General features: G+C 45.3%; 1 protein-coding gene across 1 annotated transcript; it reads left to right on the top strand.

Annotated features, from left to right (window-relative positions):
- Nucleotides 1-3,421: 3,421 nt before the first annotated feature.
- Nucleotides 3,422-16,795, top strand: LOC136161892 (histone-lysine N-methyltransferase PRDM9-like). The gene is made up of 10 exons (XM_065927022.1): nt 3,422-3,490; nt 3,896-4,019; nt 4,327-4,434; nt 8,582-8,631; nt 10,485-10,641; nt 11,478-11,579; nt 11,792-12,063; nt 12,874-12,941; nt 14,010-14,203; nt 15,873-16,795. Exons 1-10 carry the CDS (start codon nt 3,422-3,424, stop codon nt 16,793-16,795), a joined length of 2,067 nt encoding a protein of 688 aa, XP_065783094.1.
- The last annotated feature ends 6,623 nt before the right edge of the window (nt 16,796-23,418 follow it).

Genomic DNA, 23,418 nt, shown 5'->3' with positions numbered 1-23,418 from the left:
AGGTCAAGAAGCAACCGTCAGAACCAGACATGGAACAACAGACTGGTTCCAAATTGGGAGCGGAGCATATCAAGGCTATATATTGTCACCCTGCTTATTTAACTTCTATGCAGAATACATCATGAGAAATACCGGGCTGGATGAAGCACAAGCTAGATTCAAGATTGCCGGGAGAAATATCAGCAAAGCAGATGGCACAACCCTTATGGCAGAAAGTGAAGAAGAACTAAAGGGCCTCGTGTTGAAAGTGAGAGAGGAGAGTGAAAATGTTGGCTTAAAGTTCAACATTCAGAAAACTAAGATCATGGCATCTGGTCAGATCACTTCATGCCAAATAGATGGGGAAACAGTGGCTGACTTTATTTCGGGGGCTCCAAAATCACTGCAGATGGTGACTGCAGCCATGAAATTCAAAGACACTTACTCTTTGGAAGATCAGTTATTACCAACCTAGACAGTATATTAAAAAGCAGAGATGTTATTTTGCTAACAAAGGTCTGTCTAGTTAAGGCTATGGTTTTTCCCCTGGTCATGTATGGATGGGAGAGTTGGACTATGAGGAAAGCTGAGTGCTGAAGAATGGAAGCTTTTGAACTGTGGTGTTGGAGAAGACTCGAGAGGCCCTTGGGCTGCAAGAGGATCCAACCAGTCCATTTGAAACGAGATCAGACCTGAGTGTTCATTGGAAAGACTGATGTTGAAGCTGAAACTCCAATGCTTTGGCCACCTGCTGTGAAGAGCTGACTCATTTGAAAAGACCCTGATGCTGAGAAAGATTGAGGGCAGGAGGAGAAGGGGACCACAGAGGATGAGATGGTTGGATGGCATCACCGACTCAGTTGACACGAGTTTGGGCAAACTCCGGGAGTTACTGATAGACAGGGAGGCTGGCGTGCTACAGTCCATGGGGCTGCAAAGAGTCAGACACGACTGAGTGACTGAATTGAACTGATAAGGGGAAAGAATATGAAGAAGAATAGATGTCTATATCTATACCAAGAATAGATATCTATATGTTTACCAGACCAGCTTGAATGTAAGGGATGCTGATGGTGACTGGTTCTGACTCTCAAGACTTCAATCAACTGAAGCTTGGAGTCTCCCACAGCCCAAGACCCTTAATGAACCTGCCTGTAAAGTTAAACTGTTAGTCACTCACTCATGTCTGACTCTTTGCAACCCCATGGACCACCAGGCTCCTCTGTCCATGGGATTCTCCAGGCAAGAATCCTGGAGTGGACTGCCCTGCCCTCCTCTTGGGATCGTCCTCATTTAGGGGTTGAACCCGGGTCTTCTGCTATGCAGAGATTGTTGACCATCTGAGTCACAACAGAAGCCGGAACATGCCTGTACTCATAGATTAAAGTTTACCAAACTTTGTGGTTTACAGAGACAGTGTTCTGGAAAGCTCCATGGTGTTCTCCATAGTTCTGCAAGTAATACACTTTTCCTTCCCATGAGCTTTGGCTGCGTTGTACCTTTTGGTTCTACACCCACCAAGAGGTAAACTCGCTTTTCTGGTAACATTTCTCCATCCAGACTCCCAACCACTACTTGATACTAATGCTACAATCAGTAGCCTTGCTTCCAATACATGGAAATCACATTATTTTTATGAGAGCAAAGCTACCTAAGGGCCAGAAACAGTGTCTCTATTTTATCTTGCGAAACCAGTAGGTGTCAGGCAAACTCAGCTCTATGGATCCACAGTCCTCCAGATCGATGCCTTGGCTTACAGAAAACACATGCAAAGCTTTGAGGTTTTACTTATACCTCATTTCTGAAGGCTTTTCATACCCACATTAAATAAACAGATGGCTCATCAGTGCCACTTCTACTTTCAGGTTAAAAATCCTCCAAGTTTTTTCTAACATACATATTCCACGCGTTGTGTTTAAATCTTTGACCATACGGTGTTTATCGTGCATCTCATCAGAATGTAGTTAATTACACCGTTTCCCTGGAATAATGCAGTACTCACCACATAAGAGTTCTCGCCAAAAGTGGATTTGATAAGGCAGGGCACAGTGGACCTAGGATAAACTCCGGGAGTGCGGTTACAGTCTGGTGGACCCGAGATTCCAGTTGAGGGCACTGGAAAGAAACATTCAGCCTGAGGACAACCCGCCCGCCTGAGGATCCAGGCCTCAGAGGCCATGCCTGAAAACAAAGAAACCAGCCAAGCTGCGCCTGCGCTCTGGAGGCTTGACAGACACGCCCACAGAGCAGCCAATCCCCGAGCGGTGGGGCGGGGCCTCCATCGCGCTCCGCAACCTCCGGGCGCCTATTGGCCAGACCGCCTCAGTCACAACGCCGATTGGTCGCTTGTGCCTGACAGGGTACAGGCAGGCTGCTGGCCCTTCACTTCACCTCAGCGCCGAAGGACTGGACTTCGCTGAACCTCTAGCGCTCCTGGGGAGAGGGTGGGCAGCGCGGCAGGACAGCGGGGAGGCTGAAGGGAACGCGTCCTGCGCAGCCATCATAAACCCTTAGCCTGATGGCTTCAAATTCCAGGGTGGGAGGCCCGAAATCCTGTCAGCTTTGAGTAACCTGAGTCCTAATCTGAAGGGGGCTTGCGTCTCGTCAGCTTCAGGGATTACAATCCCTTCACCCACAGAAACACCGAATACCCTAGTGCTTCGACACTCAAATACCTAGATTAATTCCAGTTCCCCTCAGCCTGAGTCACCCTAAAAATACCACCGCAGTGACAGCAAATTTCCTAAACCTCGGAGACACTGAATACCTCAGCCTGGGAGCTCTTAAAACTCTTCCTCCTCAAGACCCGAACTGTCCTGCCTATCGGAGCCCTAAAGTCCCTTAATAATTAACCCCCGATTTCCTCAGCCTCACAGATCCCAAGTGTTCTCACCCTGCGCATTCTACATCAGACAAAAGATCCCTAGTCCCCTCTGTCTGAGGCCCCCAGTTACTTCAGCCCGTGGGACCCAGATCTCCTCAAGCCGAGCGACTTCTCCCTTAGACGTAGAACCTACGTTATGCCCAGATTTTTCTGAGTCCCCAGGAGGCGATCCTCAAAACCCTTCTTGGAGAAACATTCCCTCTGCTTCACTGGAACAGAGCCCTGATTTCAGCCTGACCCCAGTCCAGCAGTTAGGGGTTTCTGGGTCTCCTCGAGAATCCCTCCGTCACCCACAGACACATCCCTCCCAGTGCCTTCCCTCAGAGGGGATGAATTGTAGGTGAACCAAAGAAACCAAATCTAGTTCATATTAGGCTGATCTGTCATATCTAGTCAGGATCCATCCATCCCACCAATACCCTCACCCTGACTTTCCCCTCACCTTCCTGCCCTGGAAACTCCACCCAAGGTAGGCAGCTCTGGCTCTGGACAGATGTCTGGGCTGTCTTAGCACCTTCTTCTTCCACAGGCACCTTGGCCTTGAGCACTCCAATGGCCATGGGGCCGAACAGGTCTCCAGAGGAGAGCACTGAGGGAGATGCCGGGAGAACAGAGCGGAAGCCCACGGTGAGAGGTGGAGGCGGCAAAGCTGGGCTCGAAACCAGCTCTATAGGAAGGACATGGCGCTGGTCCCTGAAGCACCACAGACTGCTTCTCTGTGCAGCTGAGTGAACTTCCCTGTGACCGCACACAGGATGGGAATGCCTGGTCCTGTCTGAGATGGTGGGGTGGAGTGGGACAAAACAGGACACTAGCTTCTCAACTGTTCTGTGTCCAGGGAGAGTTAGGAAAATGCTCAGTGTTTGTTCAGTTAAGCAGGACACAGACGGGAAGGAAAGTCTTCATCCCTGTCTCACACAGACCATCCAGGAGCTTCAGGCTACTCCCCGCACAGAAGGTGAAGGAGAAGGCTCAGCTCTAAGATCTGACTTAGATTAGTAAATCACTGATGAAATCTATTATTTCCCTTAGGCCAAAGATGCTTTCAAAGACATCTCCGTATACTTCTCCAAGGAAGAATGGGAAGAGATGGGAGAATGGGAAAAAATCCGATATAGGAATTTAAAAAGAAACTACGAAGCGCTGATTGCTATAGGTAACAGGAAGTGCTGGGCGCCTGTGAGCCTGGGAAACATGAAACAGGTCTTCACCCTCAGGGTTCACTTGGCCTGCTCTTAGGTGGCCTCACCTGCTCACAGTTCCCTTTTGTGTGGAGACTAACCTGGAGGAAATGTTTACAGTTCTGTACCAGAGGGAGGGTGACCCTGCAGTGCAGAGCTCACCTCTTGCCTTGTTCTAGATTCCCCCAGCACATCCTACAAATTTCCCTGACTTTGTGACACTTTCCATTGCTTCTATGCTTTGTTTCCCCTCCTTAGAACAAATGTTTTGCTTCTTTCCAGGTTTCAGAGCCACTCGACCAACTTTCATGCATCCCCGCAGGCAGGTCATCAAGCCCCAGGGAGATGACACTGAGGATTCTGATGAAGAGTGGACACCAAGGCAGCGAGGTGAGAGGCCAGGAGGATGTGGACGTGTCTTCCTGAAACCAGCCTGGGCTTAGGTCTCAACTACATCTCAGCCAGTAACAAGGAAAACATAATTTTCAGCATTCCAACGTGGCTGTGGCCAAATATTTACGTAAGCCTGAATGAAGATGAATGTATAGGTTTTCCAGTGTAATTCTCAAAAGTTTTATGGTTAAAATTTATCACTCTTTAAAGAGAATTATCTTGCTAAACATTCTTAGTGAAAGGCAGTTAAACAACCTTAGAAATAAATTCACCAAACAGATTGGTTATTGGTTATTGGATTAAATCTCTTAGAAGAAGAAGTGATTAATATATTATGTCAAGATACATTATTTATGTATGTATGTAAAACAAAACCCGTGATCTTGTTACCCTAAGGTTAAACTAATTCTTTATTTTGATTCTGGGAAAGGATTGGAGAAAGTTATTTATTCTCCATGATCTTTCCCATGTTTTACTGACCAGAGATGGAGTCAGGTAAATAAAATGAGGTACACTTATTATAAAATAGAAGTGAGCAGCTCACTTCCTCTTCTGCTGCTCAAACAGTTTAGAAGAGTTAATCTGCCTGACTGGAGAAAACAATTTAGATAGCTCTATGATTCTCCATATATGGATTTCTGTTCTCCAAGATTTTTAAAAATTACTCATTTAGTTTTGGCTGCACTGGGTCTTTGTTGCTGTGCATGGGCTTTCTCTGGTTGCGGTGAGTGTCTTCTTATTGCAGAGCACGTGCAGGCTCTGTAGTTTCTGACACACAGGCTTAGCTGCCCCGCAGAAAGTGGCATCTCCCTGGACCAGCCATCGAACCTGTGTCCTCTGCACTGGCAGGCAGATTCTCATCCACTGTGTTCCAGGGACGTCCCTCTGTTCTCTGAGGTTATTAAAACTAGTGAAAGGGAAATGAAAGCCAAACATTTGGTTGTCTGCAAAGGTTTTGACATAAGGAGAGACTCTTCATAGTGAATACGTACGCCTCGGTTCACCATACGCCTGCTCGTCTTTATTTACCTTTTTGACAGTTTCTGAGTGTATGGCACACCGCTGCTAACTATGTACACGTTAGTGTTAGTGGCCGCATTGCTAATCGCTCAGTCATGGCTGACTCTGCGTACCCATAGACTGTAGCCCACAAGGCTCCTCTGCCCATGGGATTCTCTAGGCAAGAATCCTGCAGTGGGTTGCCATCTCCTGCTCCAGGTGATCTTCCCAACGCAGGGATTGAGCCTGCATCTGTTGCATCTCCTGCATTGCAGGTGGATTTTTTACTGCTGAGCCACCGGGGATATATACACACATTGCTGTACAACAAATCTGTAGAAATGTTATATCTTGCGGGACTGAAGCCCTAACCCACTGAGGAACAATTCTCCAATCCTTCCTCCTCAGAGCCCTTAGCAACCACGATTATATTTTCTATTTCCATGGATTTGATTAATTTAGATACCCCACAGAAGTGGAATCAGGCAATATTTGTCTTTCTTGATTGGTTCATTTCACTTAGTATAATATCATCAAGGCCCATCCATGATGTAGCATATGACAGAATTCCTTTTTAAGGCTTCAAAACATTCCGTTGTGTGCATGTGGATATAATAGCTATAACTTATGTCTCATATATAATCTTTCTCTTTTATCCACCAATGAACGTTTAGATTGCTTACAATCTCGCCCATTGGGAAGAATGCGGCAATAACTATACATGTGCCCACTATTTAGTCAATAACTTGCTTTCAATTTTTTATGGAAACACACTCTTGATTTGGATTGCTAGATCATACGGCAGTTCTCATTTTCTGTGGAAACTCCATATTGTTTTCTATAAAGTTTGCAACATTTTACATTGCCAACAATAGTGTATAAGGGTTCCAATTTCTCCATATCCTTACCAAACTGACTATTGTAGTCTTATACATATTGCCCATCACAGAAGGTTTCAATTTGTATTTCCCTATTGATTAGTAATATTGAGCATCTTCTCATATGTTTATGGGCCATTTGTGTATTTTCTCTGGAGAAATGCCTATTCAATCCCTTCTCTCACTGTTAGTCAGCCCACACTGCCATGAAAAATCAGACTACATTCCTTACACCAGAGAAATTTGTTTTCTTACAATGCTGGAACATGGAAATTTGATATCAAGGTGCCATCATGGTCAATCAGGTTCTCTTCCTGGCTTATAGGTAGTCTTCATACTGGTGTATGCTTAGTAACCCCTTATCAGATGCATATTTTACAAATATTTTCTACTATCCTATAGGCGGCCTTTTCACTCTGTTCACTGTGTCCTTTGCTGCACAGAGGTTTTAAGATTAATCTCACTTGTCTATTTTTACTTTGTTCATAATACTTGTGCACCTGGTACCATATCTAAGAAATCATTGCTGATTCAATGTCGTGAAGCTTCACCCTTGTTTTTTTCTAAGAGTCTTATCAAGTCTTGCGTCTATGTCTTTAATCCATTCTGAGTTGATTTTTCTTCAAAATGTAAGATGTTCATTATTTTGCATATGGTTATTTTGTTTCCTCAGCACCATTCATTACAGGGAGTAAACTTTCCCCATTATCTTGACACCCTAGATGAAGATCATTAGACCATGTATACAAGAGTTTATTTCTGGCTGTCTATTCTGTTCCATTGATTGACATATCTGTCTTTATGCCAGCCAGCTTCCTCAGTTGCTCAGCAGGTGAAGAATCTGCCTTCAGTGCAGGCGACACAGGAGATGTGGGTTCACTCCATGGGTTAAGAAGATCCCCTGGAGAAGGAAATGGCAAACCTGTCCAGTATTCTTGCCTGAGAAATCCCCTGGACAGAGGAGCCTGGTGGGCTACAGTCCAAAAGGTCACAAAAAGTCAAGAAGACTGAGAGACTAAGCACACATGTTTTGCCAAATCCACACTCTTGTGGCTCCTGTACCTTTGTATTATGTTCTGAAATCAGAGGCCTCCAGCTTTGCTGTTCTTTCTAAGATTGCTTTGCCTATTTGGGGTGCTCTGAGATTCCGTGTTAACTCTTGGATGGATTTTCTATATCTGAAAAAAATTCCAGTGGGATTTTAATAGGAATTGCTTTGAATCTTTAAATTGCTTTGGGTAGTATGAACAGCTTAATAATATTGAGCCTCCAAATCCATAAACATGAGACACGTATCTATTATTTATGTCTGATTCCTTTCAGCAATATTTTGTAGTTTTCAACATAAGAGTCTTTCATCTCCTTAAATTTATTCCTAATTACTTCATTCTTTTCAATGCTATCATAAATAAGATTCTTTGTCCAGTGGCTAAGACTCCACACTCCCAGTGCGGAGAACTTGTGTTCAGTCCCTAGTCAGGGAACTAGATCCCGCATGCCACAACAAACACCTGGCACATACAAATAAATAAAAATAAATATATTCTTTTAATTTAGCTCTTGAATATAGCTTTAAAAAAACAAAAAATAAATAGTATTGTTTTCTTATTTTCCTTTGTGGAATGGTCATTCTTCATGCATGGAAAGATATTTGAATGTTGATTTTGTACCGTGCAACTTTCTGTGCAGGATTTTTGTGTGTGTGGATTTAAAGATTTTTCTGCACATATAACCATGCCCCTGTGAACAGACATAATTTTACTTCTTTCTTTCCAAATGGAAGCCTTTTGTTTCCATTTCTAACCTAAAGCTCTGGCTAGGATTTCTAATATTATAGTGAACAGAAATGTTGATAACGGGCATCCTTGGGTTCTTTTCTTGATCGTAGAAGTTTTCAGTTTTTCACTGATGACTAAGATGTTAGAGGTAGGCTTTCAATATATGACATTTATTATATTGCAGTAACTTCCTCGTCTTTCTACACTGGTGAGTGCTTTTGTCATGAAAGGCTAGTTAATTTATTAGATACTTTTTGAACATCAGATGAGGCACAGATGAAGTTTCATATTTCTTTTTTAATTTTAAGAAAATTATGTAATGCTCCCAGTGGAAGCACAGAAGTTGATGATGCAGAAATCATCTTTCATTCCTCCGTTGGTAATCATTGTCTTTGTCACTCTCTGGCTTAGAATTACGTGTCCTTAATTAGAATACCCAGAAGTTGAAAACATTTCCCAACCAAAACACTGATTCTCATCATTTTTTAGGTAAACCTTGTTCGATGGACTTCAGAGTGGAGCACAGTAAACACCAGAAGGTGAGTATTTCCCAAATACTGTTGCCAAATATCCTCCTCATGGATCCAGTCACAGGTGAAAATAGGAGAAAACACAGAGATCCTGGAGACTGCTGCCTTCCTGTCTTGAATCTTTAGCACAATGTCTGATATCATCACCATCTTTACAGTTAGTAAGAGCAACAACCATAGTATCCTGGTCAATTGTTACATTATTTTGACAATATTTCAGACTTTAAGCATTTTATGTGAATAAACTTACTTAAACCTTAAAACAATCCTACAGTATCTATAAATGGGTATATAGCTATCACCATTAGAGATCACAAAACTGAGGTAAAAAAAAAAAAAATTACTGATTATATGCCCGAGATCACAGTATCACTGGTAGTGCAATCTAAACCAAAGCACTTTTTCTAAACTCCTTACAAAATGATTAAAGCTTCCATGGTTCTATGAAGCTTATTCATACATCTTTATATCATTCATCTGAGAGAGGTTTTCAACCTCAGTTCCTTTGCGCTTTGCTAGGGAGGGATATGCTAAGATATCTGACTAACGGAAGCTTAAGGACAGGTTGGGCAGTTTGCAGAGTAGACAGTCCAAGATGAAGAAGCTTAAAGACATGCTGGGCAGTTTGTAGAGTGGACAGTCCAAGATGAAGAAGCTAAGGACATGCTGGGCAGTTTCTAGAGTGGACAGTCCAAGATGAAGAAGGAGACAGGATCCCTACATCAGCGACTCCCACCCCAATAAAAGGAAGCAACTCGCAACCCTGAGAAGCCTCAGGTTATGACTGAAAAGCAACAAATAAGAAAATAACAGAAGGACTTCACATAGATTACCTGCTTTTGAGTAGAAACTCATCATCTGGGCATCATTTCAAATGCTCATTCTTGTAGGAGGGAGTAACAACTCCTTCCTGAGCTCTAATAGGCAACTCTCCTGTTTGGAATCATGTGTTTAGCGTGCCCTGTGTTGTGAGCTTTGAGAGCCTAGCCCACACCCATTCATTCTCAGAAGGCCAGGCCCAGCTCAAAGCCCCTGAGGGCCCCCTGAAGGTTTTGTGAATGAGTAACTCCACATTTAAGCATTCATCTAGGAGTAGAAAGGTCAAAGAATGCTGAAGATTGTATCTGTGAGCTAGATTTCAAATATAGATGCAGTTTAGGGAATAAATTGAAACCAGGGATGTACGCTCATGTTCTTAATGTAATAAATAACTCACACAACAATTTGTTGAAGGTTATTAAATTTCATGTCCACCATAATATTAAGAATTAGCCTGTATACCAATTCATTGATCAGGAAACTGAGCAGAACCAGCTGGTCACGCAGCCTTCTTCAAGGAGAACTGATGAGACCAGCTACTTTAATTCCAAACATTGTCGCTAGGACATGGCAACCTGCAGCTTTCATCTCATTTTCTTTCTTGTCTAAATGTGTTTCTGCCGATCGTCTTTTCTCCTCTTAATCTCACTGCTTTGCCACCTTGTTTTCCACATGTGTTTTGTCCCCTCTGTAATTTTCCATACTTCCACATCCGTCAAAGGGCCACTAATTAATAGAAACACCCCGGATCTCTTTACGAGCCCTTACCCTCTTCTTTCCCTGACCTCCAGCTATTCTCCCTGCCTTGCTCTCACTTTTTTGCAGAAAGTTGAAGGGGAAGAACCTTAAGATATGAATTCTAGTTTTGATTCACTATCCACCTAGGTCCTTTTTTACACTCCAGTGTTCAGACCACATGCCCACCCACTAAATCAAGTATTTCCAAGAATTGTCAAAGTACTAACTAAAGTCATGCACGTGAAAACATTTCATAAAGTCCTAAAGAACTAAAGAAATGAATGTTGTCTTTATTCACATGGAAGAGAATGTCCAGGGCACCTTTAAGTAATGAATCTGGTTTAAAGGAATTGCCAGGAGCAGCAAAACCGCTGAAGACAAGTGGCTCCAAGCAGGCTCAGAAACCGGTTCCCCATCCCAGAAAAGCAAGGACCCCTGGACAGCACCCCAAACAAAACGTCGGTAAGAGAAATTTGGGGAGTTACTCTAATTAGTTCCTCTAATCCCTGTAGAAAAACTAATAAGTATGGCCTTGGTGTGTGGCATGGGCTTTGGGTAGGCGGGGTTTAAGCTGGACTGATCTGAGACATGAAGTTAGCACTGGGGCCTTGGGAAAATCTTATACATTTTCTGAGGTCCGGATTGCTATCTGTAAAGTGAACATAAGGATACATGACTCATACAGTGCTTGAAAGCCTTACATTAAATGCAAGTTTAATGCATAAATGACACCTACAAGTAGTTCAGTAAATCCAGCTGTGATAATGGGAAAAACCTTTGTTAGTGTTTATGCCCAGACCTCTGTTCAATGCCTTACGTGTCATGTGTCCTTAATATATATCTTCTGAGTAGATGTGTCATTGAACTATTTCCTAAGTAAGATGGTTTGGAAGTTAAACCTACTAACAGGAAGTGCAAGATGCTATCACTGAACTGGGCATCTGTGGTCAGTGGAGCCTCAGTCTCCTGAACCTGTAGTTAAAGGGAGAAGAAGCAAAGTATAGAGAAGGGACTTCCTGGCCGTTAAGTGGTTAAGACTCCACGCTTCCACTGCAGGAGGTGTGGGCTCCATTCCTGGTCAGGGAATTAAGATCCCACAAGCCATGCAGTCTGGCCAAGAAATTAATATTTTATCATAAAAACATAAAATTACAAAAGTAAAAGTTTGAAAACTACATGTAAGAACGTTTTAATAAAGTGTATAGATGGACAGGTAGGAGATCTCACACTTTCTGATAAAACAGGGACTAACTCCCCAGACCCCACCAGCCTTGCTTAGCTTCTGTTTTCCATCTTAGAACTCAGAAGAAAGGAGACTGGAGTGAAGAGGTACAGTCTACGAGAAAGAAAGGGCCACGTGTACCAAGAGGTCAGCGAGCCCCAGGATTACGACTACCTCTGTGAGTGACCCTGCTGGCCCACTCACGGCGAAGGGGCTACAAGGCCTTAGTTCAATAACCTCACCTCACCATTTGGTCCCCCAATCCTCCCCTTCCTCTATGACTTGCGGTGCAGGATCGAGGCCAAATGCCATTAATGCCCCAGGTCTTTCTGAAGGGCGGGACGCCAGCAACATCACTATACTTCCTCTCATCCCTGTTCTCACCTCCAGATTGTGAGGAGTGTCAGAACTTCTTCATCGAAAGCTGTGCTGCCCATGGGCCCCCAACCTTTGTAAAGGACTGTGCAGTGGAAAAGGGGCATGCCAACCACTCAGTCCTCACGCTGCCCACTGGGTTAAGCATCAGACTGTCAGGCATCCCTGACGCTGGGCTTGGAGTGTGGAACGAGGCATCCGATCTGCCGCTGGGCCTGCATTTTGGCCCCTATGAGGGCCAGATCACAGACGATGAAGAGGCCGCCAACAGTGGATATGCCTGGCTGGTGAGAAGCACCCGTTTCCCTGTCCTCTGGCCTCTAACCGCTTGTACATGGTGGGGGGCACTTCATGTCTACATGCAAGGACGCAGATGGTGATAACACGGTCGGCAATGACACGGGCAGCCCTGGGTACTGTGAGCCCTGGGCGTGAACAGAGGACTTCCATCTAAAGCTCAGAGGAGAGGTGGGAACACCTTGGTACACACTCACAGGACTTCTATCTAAAGGTCAGAAGAATAGTGGGAACACAGTGTACAGACACTCTGGACCTCTATCTAAAGGCCAGAGGAGAGGTGGGACCACAGTGTAGAGACCCTCAGGACCTCTATCTAAAGATCAGAGGAGAGGTGGGAACACCTTGGTACACACTCACAGGACTTCTATCTAAAGATCAGAGGAGAGGTGGGAACACCTTGGTACACACTCACAGGACTTCTATCTAAAGGTCAGAGGAGAGGTGGGAACACCTTGGTACACACTCACAGGACCTCTATCTAAAGGTCAGAAGAATAGTGGGAACACAGTGTACAGACACTCTGGACCTCTATCTAAGGTCAGAGCAGAGGTGGGAACACAGTGTACAGACACACAGAAGTGACTCCTCCCTTGTGGAGCCCTTGCCTTCAATGAACCAGGAGACTCAGACTTGGAATGATGAGTAAGGAGCTTACCCTGTGGTCCAACTGGCAGTTGAATCCATGCAGGCTGAAAAGCACCAATGACTACATAGGGAAATAGCTCTTCTATTGCTTCCTACCAAAAAAAATAATAATAATAAAGAGGAAAGCTTGTAACTCTTTCTCTGACACTCAGATCACCAAAGGGACAAACTGCTACGAGTATGTGGATGGAAAGGACACATCTTGTGCCAACTGGATGAGGTGAGTGCAGTGAGTCTGCAGTGTGTAGACATTGATACTCCCTCCATCCCACACCCCTTTCCTTCTCAACCCGGCACCTCAACAACTCTCACATCTTCTTTCATTTTTTCCCTCCATATCATGCTCTTTCATTTCAAAAGACACTGGAAAGAAGGAAGTAAAAATATGGCATGTGCCGTCAAGATACAAGTCTATATGCTGAACGAAACTGGTGGACTTGAAAACAACTCGAGGAGTCTAGATTCACCAGGGACACTTTACCTCACTTAATAGACACTTACCACACCTTTTATGTTTCAGTTTAGACAGTGAACATCGGTACTGAAGCAGATCACACAACCCATGTCCTTTTGGAGAACATACTGCAAACAGACATTAGCCAATTGATTTTAGGAGCAGTAACCTTACTTTTTCTATCTTTGAGTAACTGCCCACGCCAGGATGACCTAACACAGGAGACCTTGACTCTCTGTGGGCAAAAACCTCCTCAGGCTTGGTTCCAGTGAGAAGTGGGCCCTGAGGCCTCAGAAGGAATGGGGGGCAGCTTGGCCCTGAGCAGGGCCATTCTCTGAGGGCCTCTCCTTTCATCAGGGCAGGCAGACAGTGAACAAACTATTACTGTTCCGTGTCTCAAGCTATATCAGCGTTCTCTCCAAGTTTCCGTGGGAGGGGGTGGGCAAGCGAATAGGATCCTGGATACACGTGGGAAGATGGGAGAAAGCCTCGGGAGAGAAGGCAGGCTGGGGTGAGTGCTGAGGGCTGCGTGCTAGCCAAGGAGCACCAAGTCCTGTGGATGAAAGAGAACTTAATTCAGAGTTTAGAGGAGCTGGAGGTCACCAGCATCACGGACAGTCCAGGTGGAGACGAGTCAGGAACTGGGCTCTGAAAAATGGCTACTTAGGTAAGGAGAGAAAAGCATGAGAATTCACATGGCCTGGTCCAAGGTGTCAACAGAAGGTCCACATGAGGGGCGGCCTCAGAGGCGGAAGGCAAGGAGCTGGGCATGGGCGGAGAGTGGAGGGCACTCATCCCCTGAGGTTTCTTTCCCTTTCCCGGCCTCGACCCCAGGTATGTGAACTGTGCCCGGGACGACGAGGAGCAGAACCTGGTGGCCTTACAGTTTCACGGGCAGATCTTCTACCGAACCTGCCAGGTGGTCAGGCCGGGCTGTGAGCTGCTGGTCTGGTACGGGGATGAGTATGGTCAGGACCTTGGCATCAAGCGGAACAGCAGGGGGAAGAGTGAGCTCGCGGCCGGGAGAGGTGAGTGTCTTCCCTCTTCCAGCACCCCACCCCATCCTGGGAGCAGCCGTGGTCCGATTTCGAAGCAGAGGACAATCCAGTCCTAAGTCAGTTGAGTTGCAATTAAAATGCCTCAGAATTTAATGCTTTTCGTATGACTATTAGGAGAAATTTTATATTGAAAATGTTAGTTCTAATTTTTAGTATTTCATTCAAAAAAAATGTGTAACATCACCATCTGCTGAAAGGTTTAGAAGCAAAAAGCAACATTTCGAGCACCTACCAGCTCTCTGCCCTTTATTTGTTCCTGCTTCATTTCCTCCCATTTCTAAGCGACACGAGTACAGTGATGCGCATTCAGTTACTGTTCCAGTCTGTTGTCATGTGAGCTCACGCTCTGTGCCAGACGGGGCTCCACGCCCCGAAACAGACAGAACCACTGCCCTGGGGCAGCAGGGGCTTCATACCAGACAGGGGCTGGTGATGAGGAAAACCAGCGCAGGGAACGTGCCTCGGGTCAGCTTGAGCAGAGGATGGTGTGCGGTGCAGGACGGAGCGGCAGGGTCTCTGCAGAGATAAGACCTGCGGGGAAGGATTCCAGGCAGGGGAGCAGCCAGTGCCACAGCCCCAGGGCCGGGAAGAGAGGCCATGCCATGGGTCGCGGGAGGAAGCACAGAGGGAGAGGAAGGAGGCTGGCGGGACATGGAAGCCTCAGGGCCTGTGTCCACGTGCAGGCCCCAGGGGACCTTCTGGGTGACACAGAACAACCACAAGCTTTCAGCTGCAAGCAGCATGTTCTCTGTGCTAAGACGATGCTTTGGTTCACTTTTGGGAAGAGACAGCAGCGGGGAGTCCCCTCAGAGATCAGTTCATTGCCAGACATGAGGGGAGAGTGGGCTGTATGAAGATGCTTGGGAGTGAGGGTGTGAAGAGTCTGACTGGATATGTATTTTTAAACAGGGCTTCCTAGTGAATGTTAAGTGGACGAAGCCTGAATGAAATAAATGAGGTATGAGTACTGGTGAGGCTTGAGAAAGGATATGCCTTTGTTTTTTGATTTATGGGAAACTGAGAGAGGAGCAATTTGTGAATCAGTTTGGGCAGCAGGAGCCAGACCTGTAGTCAGTGGGACCTGGGCCGCTCGGTCTCATCCAGGCTCAAACCCACTTCCTCCAGAGATGGGCACAAAGGCTGCTCTTTGAACAAGGAACCACAAAGTCAGATTTACCCACACCTGTTCTAACCACCCCCTGTGCTGCCTCCCATATGCAGAGGGCTCCAGGCCAGGCGCCCCTAACTTAATAAACCCTTTCCCCTCACAGTGAGACTCTCAGGAGATTCCACTTAAGTCATCAAGTCTTATCCCTCAGTAGGGTAAATACCTGTGGCCACTGTGACATGACTTTTCAGACACTTACCCGCAGGGAAATCCCTGCAGATCCACCTCTATCAGGAGAGACGCTGCCTCTGATATAGGTGGAAGGTCCCTATCTGGGTGATATGTAGAAAAGGCCCCAGACACCCGCTTCCTGGATTTCTGTAGATGTAGAGAACAACAGTGGAATGGAAAAGTGGACTGTAAAGACACTTGATGGGAGACAGATCGTGCACTGTCAACACTTAGAAGATGAGTGGGGAGGGCCTGACCACGGCAAACTAGCTACCTGACAAAAGCTTCCTCTTTCAGCAGAAACGAAGTCCAAGATCCACCCATGTGCCTCCTGCTCTCTGGCCTTCTCCAGCCAGAAATTCCTCAGCCAACACATCCAACGCAGTCACCCCTCTCAGACCCTCCTGAGACCATCTGAAAGAGACCTCCTCCAACCAGAGGATCCCTACCCAGGCAGTCAAAATCAGCGATATTCAGATCCACACAGCCCGAGCGACAAACCTGAGGGTCAGGAGGCTAAGGACAGGCCCCAAGCTTTGCTGAAAAGCCTAAGGCTGAAGAGGATTTCAAGTGTCTCTTCCTACTCACCCGGAGGACAAATGTGGGGTTCTGGGGTGCATGAGAGAATGAAAGACGAGCCCAGCACAAGCCAGAAACTGAATCCAGAGGACACAGGCACATTGCTCACGGGGGCAGGGGTCTCAGGGATTATGAGGGTCACATGCGGAGAGTGTGGGCAAGGCTCCAAGGACAGGTCAAGTCTCAGCACACACGAGAGGTCACACACAGGGGAGAAGCCCTATGTTTGCGGGGAGTGTGGGCGAAGCTTCCATCAGAAGTCCCATCTCATCAGACACCAGAGGACACACACAGGGGAGAAGCCCTATGTTTGCGGGGAGTGTGGGCGAAGCTTCAGTCAGAAGTCCGTCCTCATCACACACCAGAGGACACACACAGGGGAGAAGCCCTATGTTTGCGGGGAGTGTGGGCGAAGCTTCCATCAGAAGTCCCATCTCATCACACACCAGAGGACACACACGGGGGAGAAGCCCTATGTTTGCGGGGAGTGTGGCCGAAGTTTCCATCACGGGTCAAATTTCATCAGACACCAGAGGACACACACAGGTGAGAAGCCCTATGTTTGCGGAGACTGTGGGCGAAGATTTCATCGGAAGTCCTATCTCATCACACACCAGAGGACACACACGGGGGAGAAGCCCTAAGTTTTCAGGGAGTGTGAGTGAGTCATGACAAACCCTTAAGTTGTCATTCAGTTCTAAAATAGATTATTTCTCAATAATGTGTGCTGGTTGCCCTATTTGTCATATGATCAATTATAGACTTCGCAATACGATCCGTTCACTCAGACTCCAACATTAACTGATTCTTCAAACACTCCTTTTCCTTGTTACAATACGAATTCTTGTTACCACTAAGAATCTCTTCCAATTACTTACTGGCTGAGAAGGAGCAGGGACTATGTCCTTCCTGCTCATTGGATGGTGGTGTGGACAGCAGATGCAAACACGGCGGCACTAGAGGCATTTTTGAATAACACCTCAGTCGCTCAGCTGTGTCTGACTCTGTGCGACCCCATGAACTGTAGCCCACCAGGCCCTCAGTCCATGGGATGTTCCAGGCAAGAATCCTGGAGCGGGTTGCCATTTCTTTCCCCAGGGCCAAAACTCCTCAGCGAAGCCCAAAGACTGACTGGAAAGAGGAGGCAGACTGCTGGCTTGCGCTGCGTGGATGTGGGGATGCAGGGCACGGGGCGTGGATGTGAGAAAGCGGGGCCAGGGGGTGTGGATCTGTTTTGTATAACCCTGTGCTGCTGCCACTGCTGCTGCTAAGTCGCTTCAGTCGTGTCCGACTCTGTGCAACCCCATAGACGGCAGCCCACCAGGCTCCTCCGTCCCTGGGATTCTTCGGGCAGCAACAATGGAGTGAGTTGCCATTTCCTTCTCCAATGCATGAAAGAGAAAACTGAAAGTGAAGTCACTCCATCGTGTCTGATTATTTGTGACCCCATGGCCCACACCCTACCTGGCTCCTTCATTCATGGGATTTTCCAGGCAGGAGCACTAGAGTGGGGTCCATCCCCCTCTCCAAACCCTACGCTGACACAGGTTTTATTAAAACAGCAGCATGATTCTTACTTAACTTCAATGCATGACACTTACAGCAAGTTTTATCCTCAGCTCAGGTCAGCTGATCAGTCGTCTCCAACTTTCTGTGACCCCACGAACCTCAGCAGGCCAGGCCTCCTCGTCCATCACCAACTCCCGTAGTTTACCCAGACTCATGTCCATTGAGTTGGTGATGCCATCCAACCATCTCATCCTTTGCCGTCCCCTTCACCTCCTGCCCCCAATCCCTCCCAGCATCAGGGTCTTTACCAATGGGTCAGCCCTTCGCATCAGATGGCCAAAGTATTGGAGTTTCAGCTTCAGCATCAGTCCTTCCAATGAACATCCAGGACTGATCTTCTTTAAAGGGACTGGTTCGATCTCCTTGCAGTCCAAGGGACTCTCTAGAGTCTTCTCCAACACTACAGTTCAAAAGCATCGGTTTTTTGGTGCTCAACTTTCATTGTAGTCCAACTCTCACATCCATACATGACTACTGAGAAAACCATACCCATGACTAGATGGACGTTTTCGGCAAAGTGCTATCTCTGCTGTTTAATATGCTGTCTTTGTTGCACATAACTTTCCTTCCAAGAAGCAAGCGTCTTTTAATTGCATGGCTGCAATCACCATCTGCAGTGATTTTGGAGCCCTGCTTCCATTGTTTCCCCAACTATTTGCCATGAACTGATAGGACCAGATGCTATGATCTTAGTATCTTGAAAGTTGAGTTTTAAACCAACTTTTTCACTTTCTTCGTTCACTTTCATCAAGAGGCTCTTTAGTTCTTCTTCACTTTCTGCCGTAAGGGTGGTGTCATCCACATCTCTGAGGTTATTGATATTGTTCCCAGCAATATCAATTCCAGCTTGTGCTTCCTCCAGCCCAGCATTTCTCATGATGTGCTCTGCATACAAGTTTAATAAGCAGGCTGACAATATACAGCCTTGACATGCTCCTTTCGAATTTGGAACCAGTCTGTTGTTCTATGTCCAGTTTTAACAGTTGCTTCCTGACCTGCATACAGGTTTCTCAAGAGGCAAATCAGGTGGTCTGGCATTCCCAACTCTTTCAGAAATTTCCTCAATTTATTGTGATCCACAGTCAAAGGCTTTGGCATAGTCAATACAGCAGAAATAGATCTTCTTCTGGAACTCTCTTGCTTTTTCAATGATCCAGGGGATGTTGGAAATCTGATCTCTGGTTCTTCTGCCTTTTCTAAAACCAGCTTGAACATCTCGATGTTCACAGTTGACATATTATTGAAGCCATTATATCTACTACTGTGGGCAAGAATACCTCAGAAGAAATGGGGTAGCCATCATAGTCAACAAGAGAGTCTGAAATGCAGTACTTGGATGCAGTCTCAATAACGACAGAAGGATTTCTGTTCATTTCCAGGGCAAACCATTCAATATCATAGTAATTCAGGGCTATGCCCTGACCAGTACTGGTGAAGAAGCTGAAGTTGAACAGCTCTATGAAGACCTACAAGACTGGAATGCAAAAGAAAGAAGTCAAGAAACACCCGGAGTAACAGGCAAGTTGGGCCTTGGAGTACGGAATGAAGCAAGGCAAAGGCTAATAGAGTTCTGCCAAGTGAATGCACTGGTGAAAGCAAACACCCTCTTTGGGAAAAAGTGTACTTAAAACTCAACAATCAGAAAATTAAGGTCGTGGCATCTAGTCCCATCACTTCATGGCAAATAGATGGGAAAACAATGGAAACAGTGACAGAATTTATTTAGGGGGTGAGGGGCTCCGCCAGGCTTCAGCAATACATAAACTGTGAACTTCCAGATGTTCAAGCTGGTTTTAGAAAAGAAAGAGGACCATAGATCAAATTGTCAATATCCACTGGATCATCAAAAAAGCAAGAGAGTTCCAGAAAAACATCTATTTCTCTTTTATTGACTATGCCAAAGCCTTTGACTGTGTGGATCACAATAAACTATGGAAAATTCTGAAAGAGATGGGAATACCAGACTACTTGACCTGCCTCCTGAGAAACCTGTATGCAGGTCAGGAAGAAACAGTTAGACCTGGACATAGAACAACAGATTCCAAACATGAAATGGAGTATGTCTAGGTTGTATATTATCACCCTGCTTATTTAACTTATATGCAGAGTACATCGTGAGAAACCCTGGGCTGGCGGAAACACAAGCTGGAATCGAGATTGCCAGGAGCAATAACAACAACCTCAGATATGGAGATGAAATCACCCTTATGCCAGAAAGTGAAGAAGAACTGAAGAGCCTCTTGATGAAAGTGAAAGAAGAGAGTGAAAAAGTTGGCTTAAATCTCAACACTCAGAAAACCAAGATCATAGCATCTGGTCCCATCACTTCATGGCAAATAGATGGGGAAACATTGGAAACAGCGACAGACAATTTTGAGAGGCTCCAAAATCACTGCATATGGTGACTGCAGCCATGAAATTAAAGGATGCTTACTGCTTGGAGAAAAAAAATAAACTATGACACACCTAGACAGAATATTAAAAAGCAATGACATAACTTTGCCAACATTGGTCTGTCTAGACAACGCTATGGTTTTTCCAGAGTCATGTATGGATGTGCGAGTTGGACTATAAAGAAAGCTGAGAGCCGAAGAATGGATGCTTTTGAACTGTGGTGTTGGAGAAGACTCTTGAGAGCCCCTTGAACTGCAAGGAGATCCAACCATTCCATCCTAAAGGAGATCAGCCCTGTATGTTCATTGGAAGGACTGATGCTAAAGCTGAAATTCCAATACTTTGGCCACCTAATGCATAGAGCTGACACTCCTATCCACAATAACTGCAATAGCCACAATATTTCTACCCATAACACCAATTCTCTCAGTGCTCGAATAGGAATCTAGGTTAATTAGACCAAGAGCCTTCAATGCCCTGTGTGCTGTGGGCTTAGTCGCTCAGTCATGTCCAACTCTTTGCGACCCTGTAGACTGTAGCCCACCAGGCTCCTCTGTCCATGGGATTCTCCAGGCAAGAATCCTGGAGTGGATTGCCATTCCCTTCCCCAGACGATCTTCCGGACCCACGGATGGAACCCAGGTTTCCTGCATTGCAAGCAGACTCTTTATTGTATGAACTACAGGAAAATTCCTGTACTACATGGATGTTCCTTATACTTCAAAAACCTAAGCAAGTATAATTTACTTAATTCCTGTTCATAAGGTCCGCAACATTATATCTTATCAATTGAATGCAAACCAGCCACTTCAAGCTAAACCCTCTCTAGATTGATGGGCTATAACCCCATGAAATTTTAGTTAAGAGCTAAATACCCTGGTCAACTAACTTCAACCTACTTCTATTGCAAAAGGAAAACAGAAAAAAAAAAAAAAAAAAAAAAGCAGTATAAGTCCCAGCCAATTGAACCGGCTTCTTTGAATTTGCAATTTAACGTGAAATATTCATACAGGACTTAGTAAAAAAAAAAAAAAAAAAAAAGTGGATTAAATCCCTGTCTTTAGGTTTACAGTCTAAAGCTTGCTCAGCCATTCAGCCTATGTTCACTAACTGCCTATTGTTTTCAACTAACTGTTAGATATCGGCACTATATAATTGCCATTTGGTGCGTGAGCCGGGAAGGCAGTGTTGCAGTGAAAGGGAAAAAGCAGGAATGAGTTTTTCTCCTTTCTTTTCTGACAACAAAGAAGATAAAGAGAAGAGTGAGCAGGCATGGACATTCCGAATGTATCTTTTTCCTGTAACTGCTCCTCACGCTGAACGTCTGTGACTAACTTTGCTTTTCTGTCCCTAAACTCTGCAGAAGCTACACTTGTCACCTATTTTCCTTTGACTCTGCGCTAAATATATCCCCTATCTGGTGTTTACCCTCAGAACACTCTCCCCCTTGTAGTTACGTGTCAGAAAGAAAGCCACAGGTCACTGAATGCCAGACTCAGTTATTGGGTTATTGACGTCAGTCTCCTACTGTCTTTGAAACAATGCAAAAGGAAGAAATCAAGATCCTATTCCCTTTGTTCCTCATCACTGATTCCTGACTGTGAGCTCTTGCCTTCTATAAGCCCCTAGATTCCTCATGGGGGGCAGGGAACAGCTCTCGAGGCATAAGCCTACTCCTTTTCTCCTCTCTGCCATCTAAGAATAAAAGCGACCTTTCTATTTCCTCCAAACGCAGTCTCCATATTGTTTGTTCAGCGTCAGTGGGCAAAGAAGGCCAAGATTTTGGCTGGCAACAGTAGGCACAGCCCCAAGGTTGTTAATCTGTGCTGGGTTGGGCCAACCTGGAACTCGACTTAGAGATGACCTAATTTATAATGTAATTATAACAACTCATGCATTTGTAATAATTTTCATTATAGTACTCCCTATTATGATTGGAGGCTTTCATAACTGATTAGTTTCCCTAATAGCTGGAGCTAATGACATAGCTTTTCCCTGAATAAATAAGCTTCTGACTTCTCCCTCCCTCTTTCCCCTTACTGCTTGCATCACCAATAGTTGAAGCAGGCACTGGCACAGGCTGAGCTACCTACACCTTTAGCCAGACATCTAGTTCATGCTGGAGCTTAAGTAGACTTTACTATTTTTCCTCTACACCTAACTGGTGCTTCTTCTACCTTAGGTGTTATCAATTTTATTACTACAACTATTAATATAAACCCCTGCCATATCCCAATATCAAACACTGTTGTTCATGTGATTAGCCCTAATCACAGCCATATTACTATCACTAACTGTATTGGCAGCTGGTATTTTTACCATGCTATTAACAGACTGAAATCTACATACAGCTTCCTTTGATCCTGAAGGAGGAGAGGACCCAATACTGTATCAACATTGACCTGATTTTTCCGACACTCTGAAGTATATATTTTGATTTTGCCAGGATTTAGGATGATTTCACATATTGTAACCTATTACTCAGGGGAAAAGAAACTTTCAGGTGCATGGGAATGGTCTGAGCTATAGTGTCAACTGGATTCTTAGGATTTATTTTATGAGGACACTGTATATTCACAGTAAGGATGTATGTTGACACACAAGTCTATTTCACATCAGCCACTATAATGATTTCCAGTCCATCAAGAGTAAAAATGTTCAGTTGATTAGCAATACCTCATGACAGTAACATTAAATGATCCCCAGCTATAATATGAGTACTAGGCTTTATATTTCTTTTCACAGTCAGAGGGATAACAGGAATTTTCCTGGCTAATTCATCTTCAGATATTTTCTTCATGATATATACTATGTAGTTACATAGCTGCATTATGTACTTTCAGTGCGAGATTTGCACAAAACGCAGGCGCAACCGAGTCCACGCTTTGGGGGAATACCCGAAAACTGGAACTGCACGCAATGCAGGGCTGGCTCCACATAGAGCAGCCTGGAGCCTGGGCAGCGTCGACGGTGAAAGCAGTTCCCCTCCCTCCCTGCAGTGCGACGGAACTAGCGAACCTGAACAAGAGACCACCTCCGCCCGCCTGTGTCAGGGCAGAAATTAGGCACTGAATAGACCGGCAAACAGAAGCCAAATAAACAAAGGGAACCGCTTCAGAAGGGACCGGCGCAACAGACTGAAATCCCTGTAGGTAACACCGACGACACAGGAAGGGGCCTATAGATATCGAGAAGTGTAAGCTGGAATGAGGAGCTATCTGAAACTGAACCAAACCCACACTGACAACAACAGCTCCAGAGAAATTCTTAGATATATTCTTACCTTTTTTTTTTTAATTAAAAA

This window comes from Muntiacus reevesi, chromosome 2 (genome assembly GCF_963930625.1).
Source record: "Muntiacus reevesi chromosome 2, mMunRee1.1, whole genome shotgun sequence".
NCBI lineage: Eukaryota > Metazoa > Chordata > Mammalia > Artiodactyla > Cervidae > Muntiacus > Muntiacus reevesi.
The sequence above is the reverse complement of the archived record's forward strand: the minus strand, read 5'-3'. Positions and strand labels throughout refer to the sequence as shown.

Excerpts from the sequence above, each read along its gene's own strand:
- LOC136161892 (XM_065927022.1), top strand. The coding sequence starts at position 3,422 with ATGGGGCCGAACAGGTCTCCAGAGGAGAGCACTGAGGGAGATGCCGGG. Across the intron at positions 10,642-11,477 it reads GCACCCCAAACAAAACGTCG|AACTCAGAAGAAAGGAGACT; the intron begins GTAAGAGAAATT and ends TTTCCATCTTAG. Across the intron at positions 12,064-12,873 it reads ACAGTGGATATGCCTGGCTG|ATCACCAAAGGGACAAACTG; the intron begins GTGAGAAGCACC and ends TCTGACACTCAG.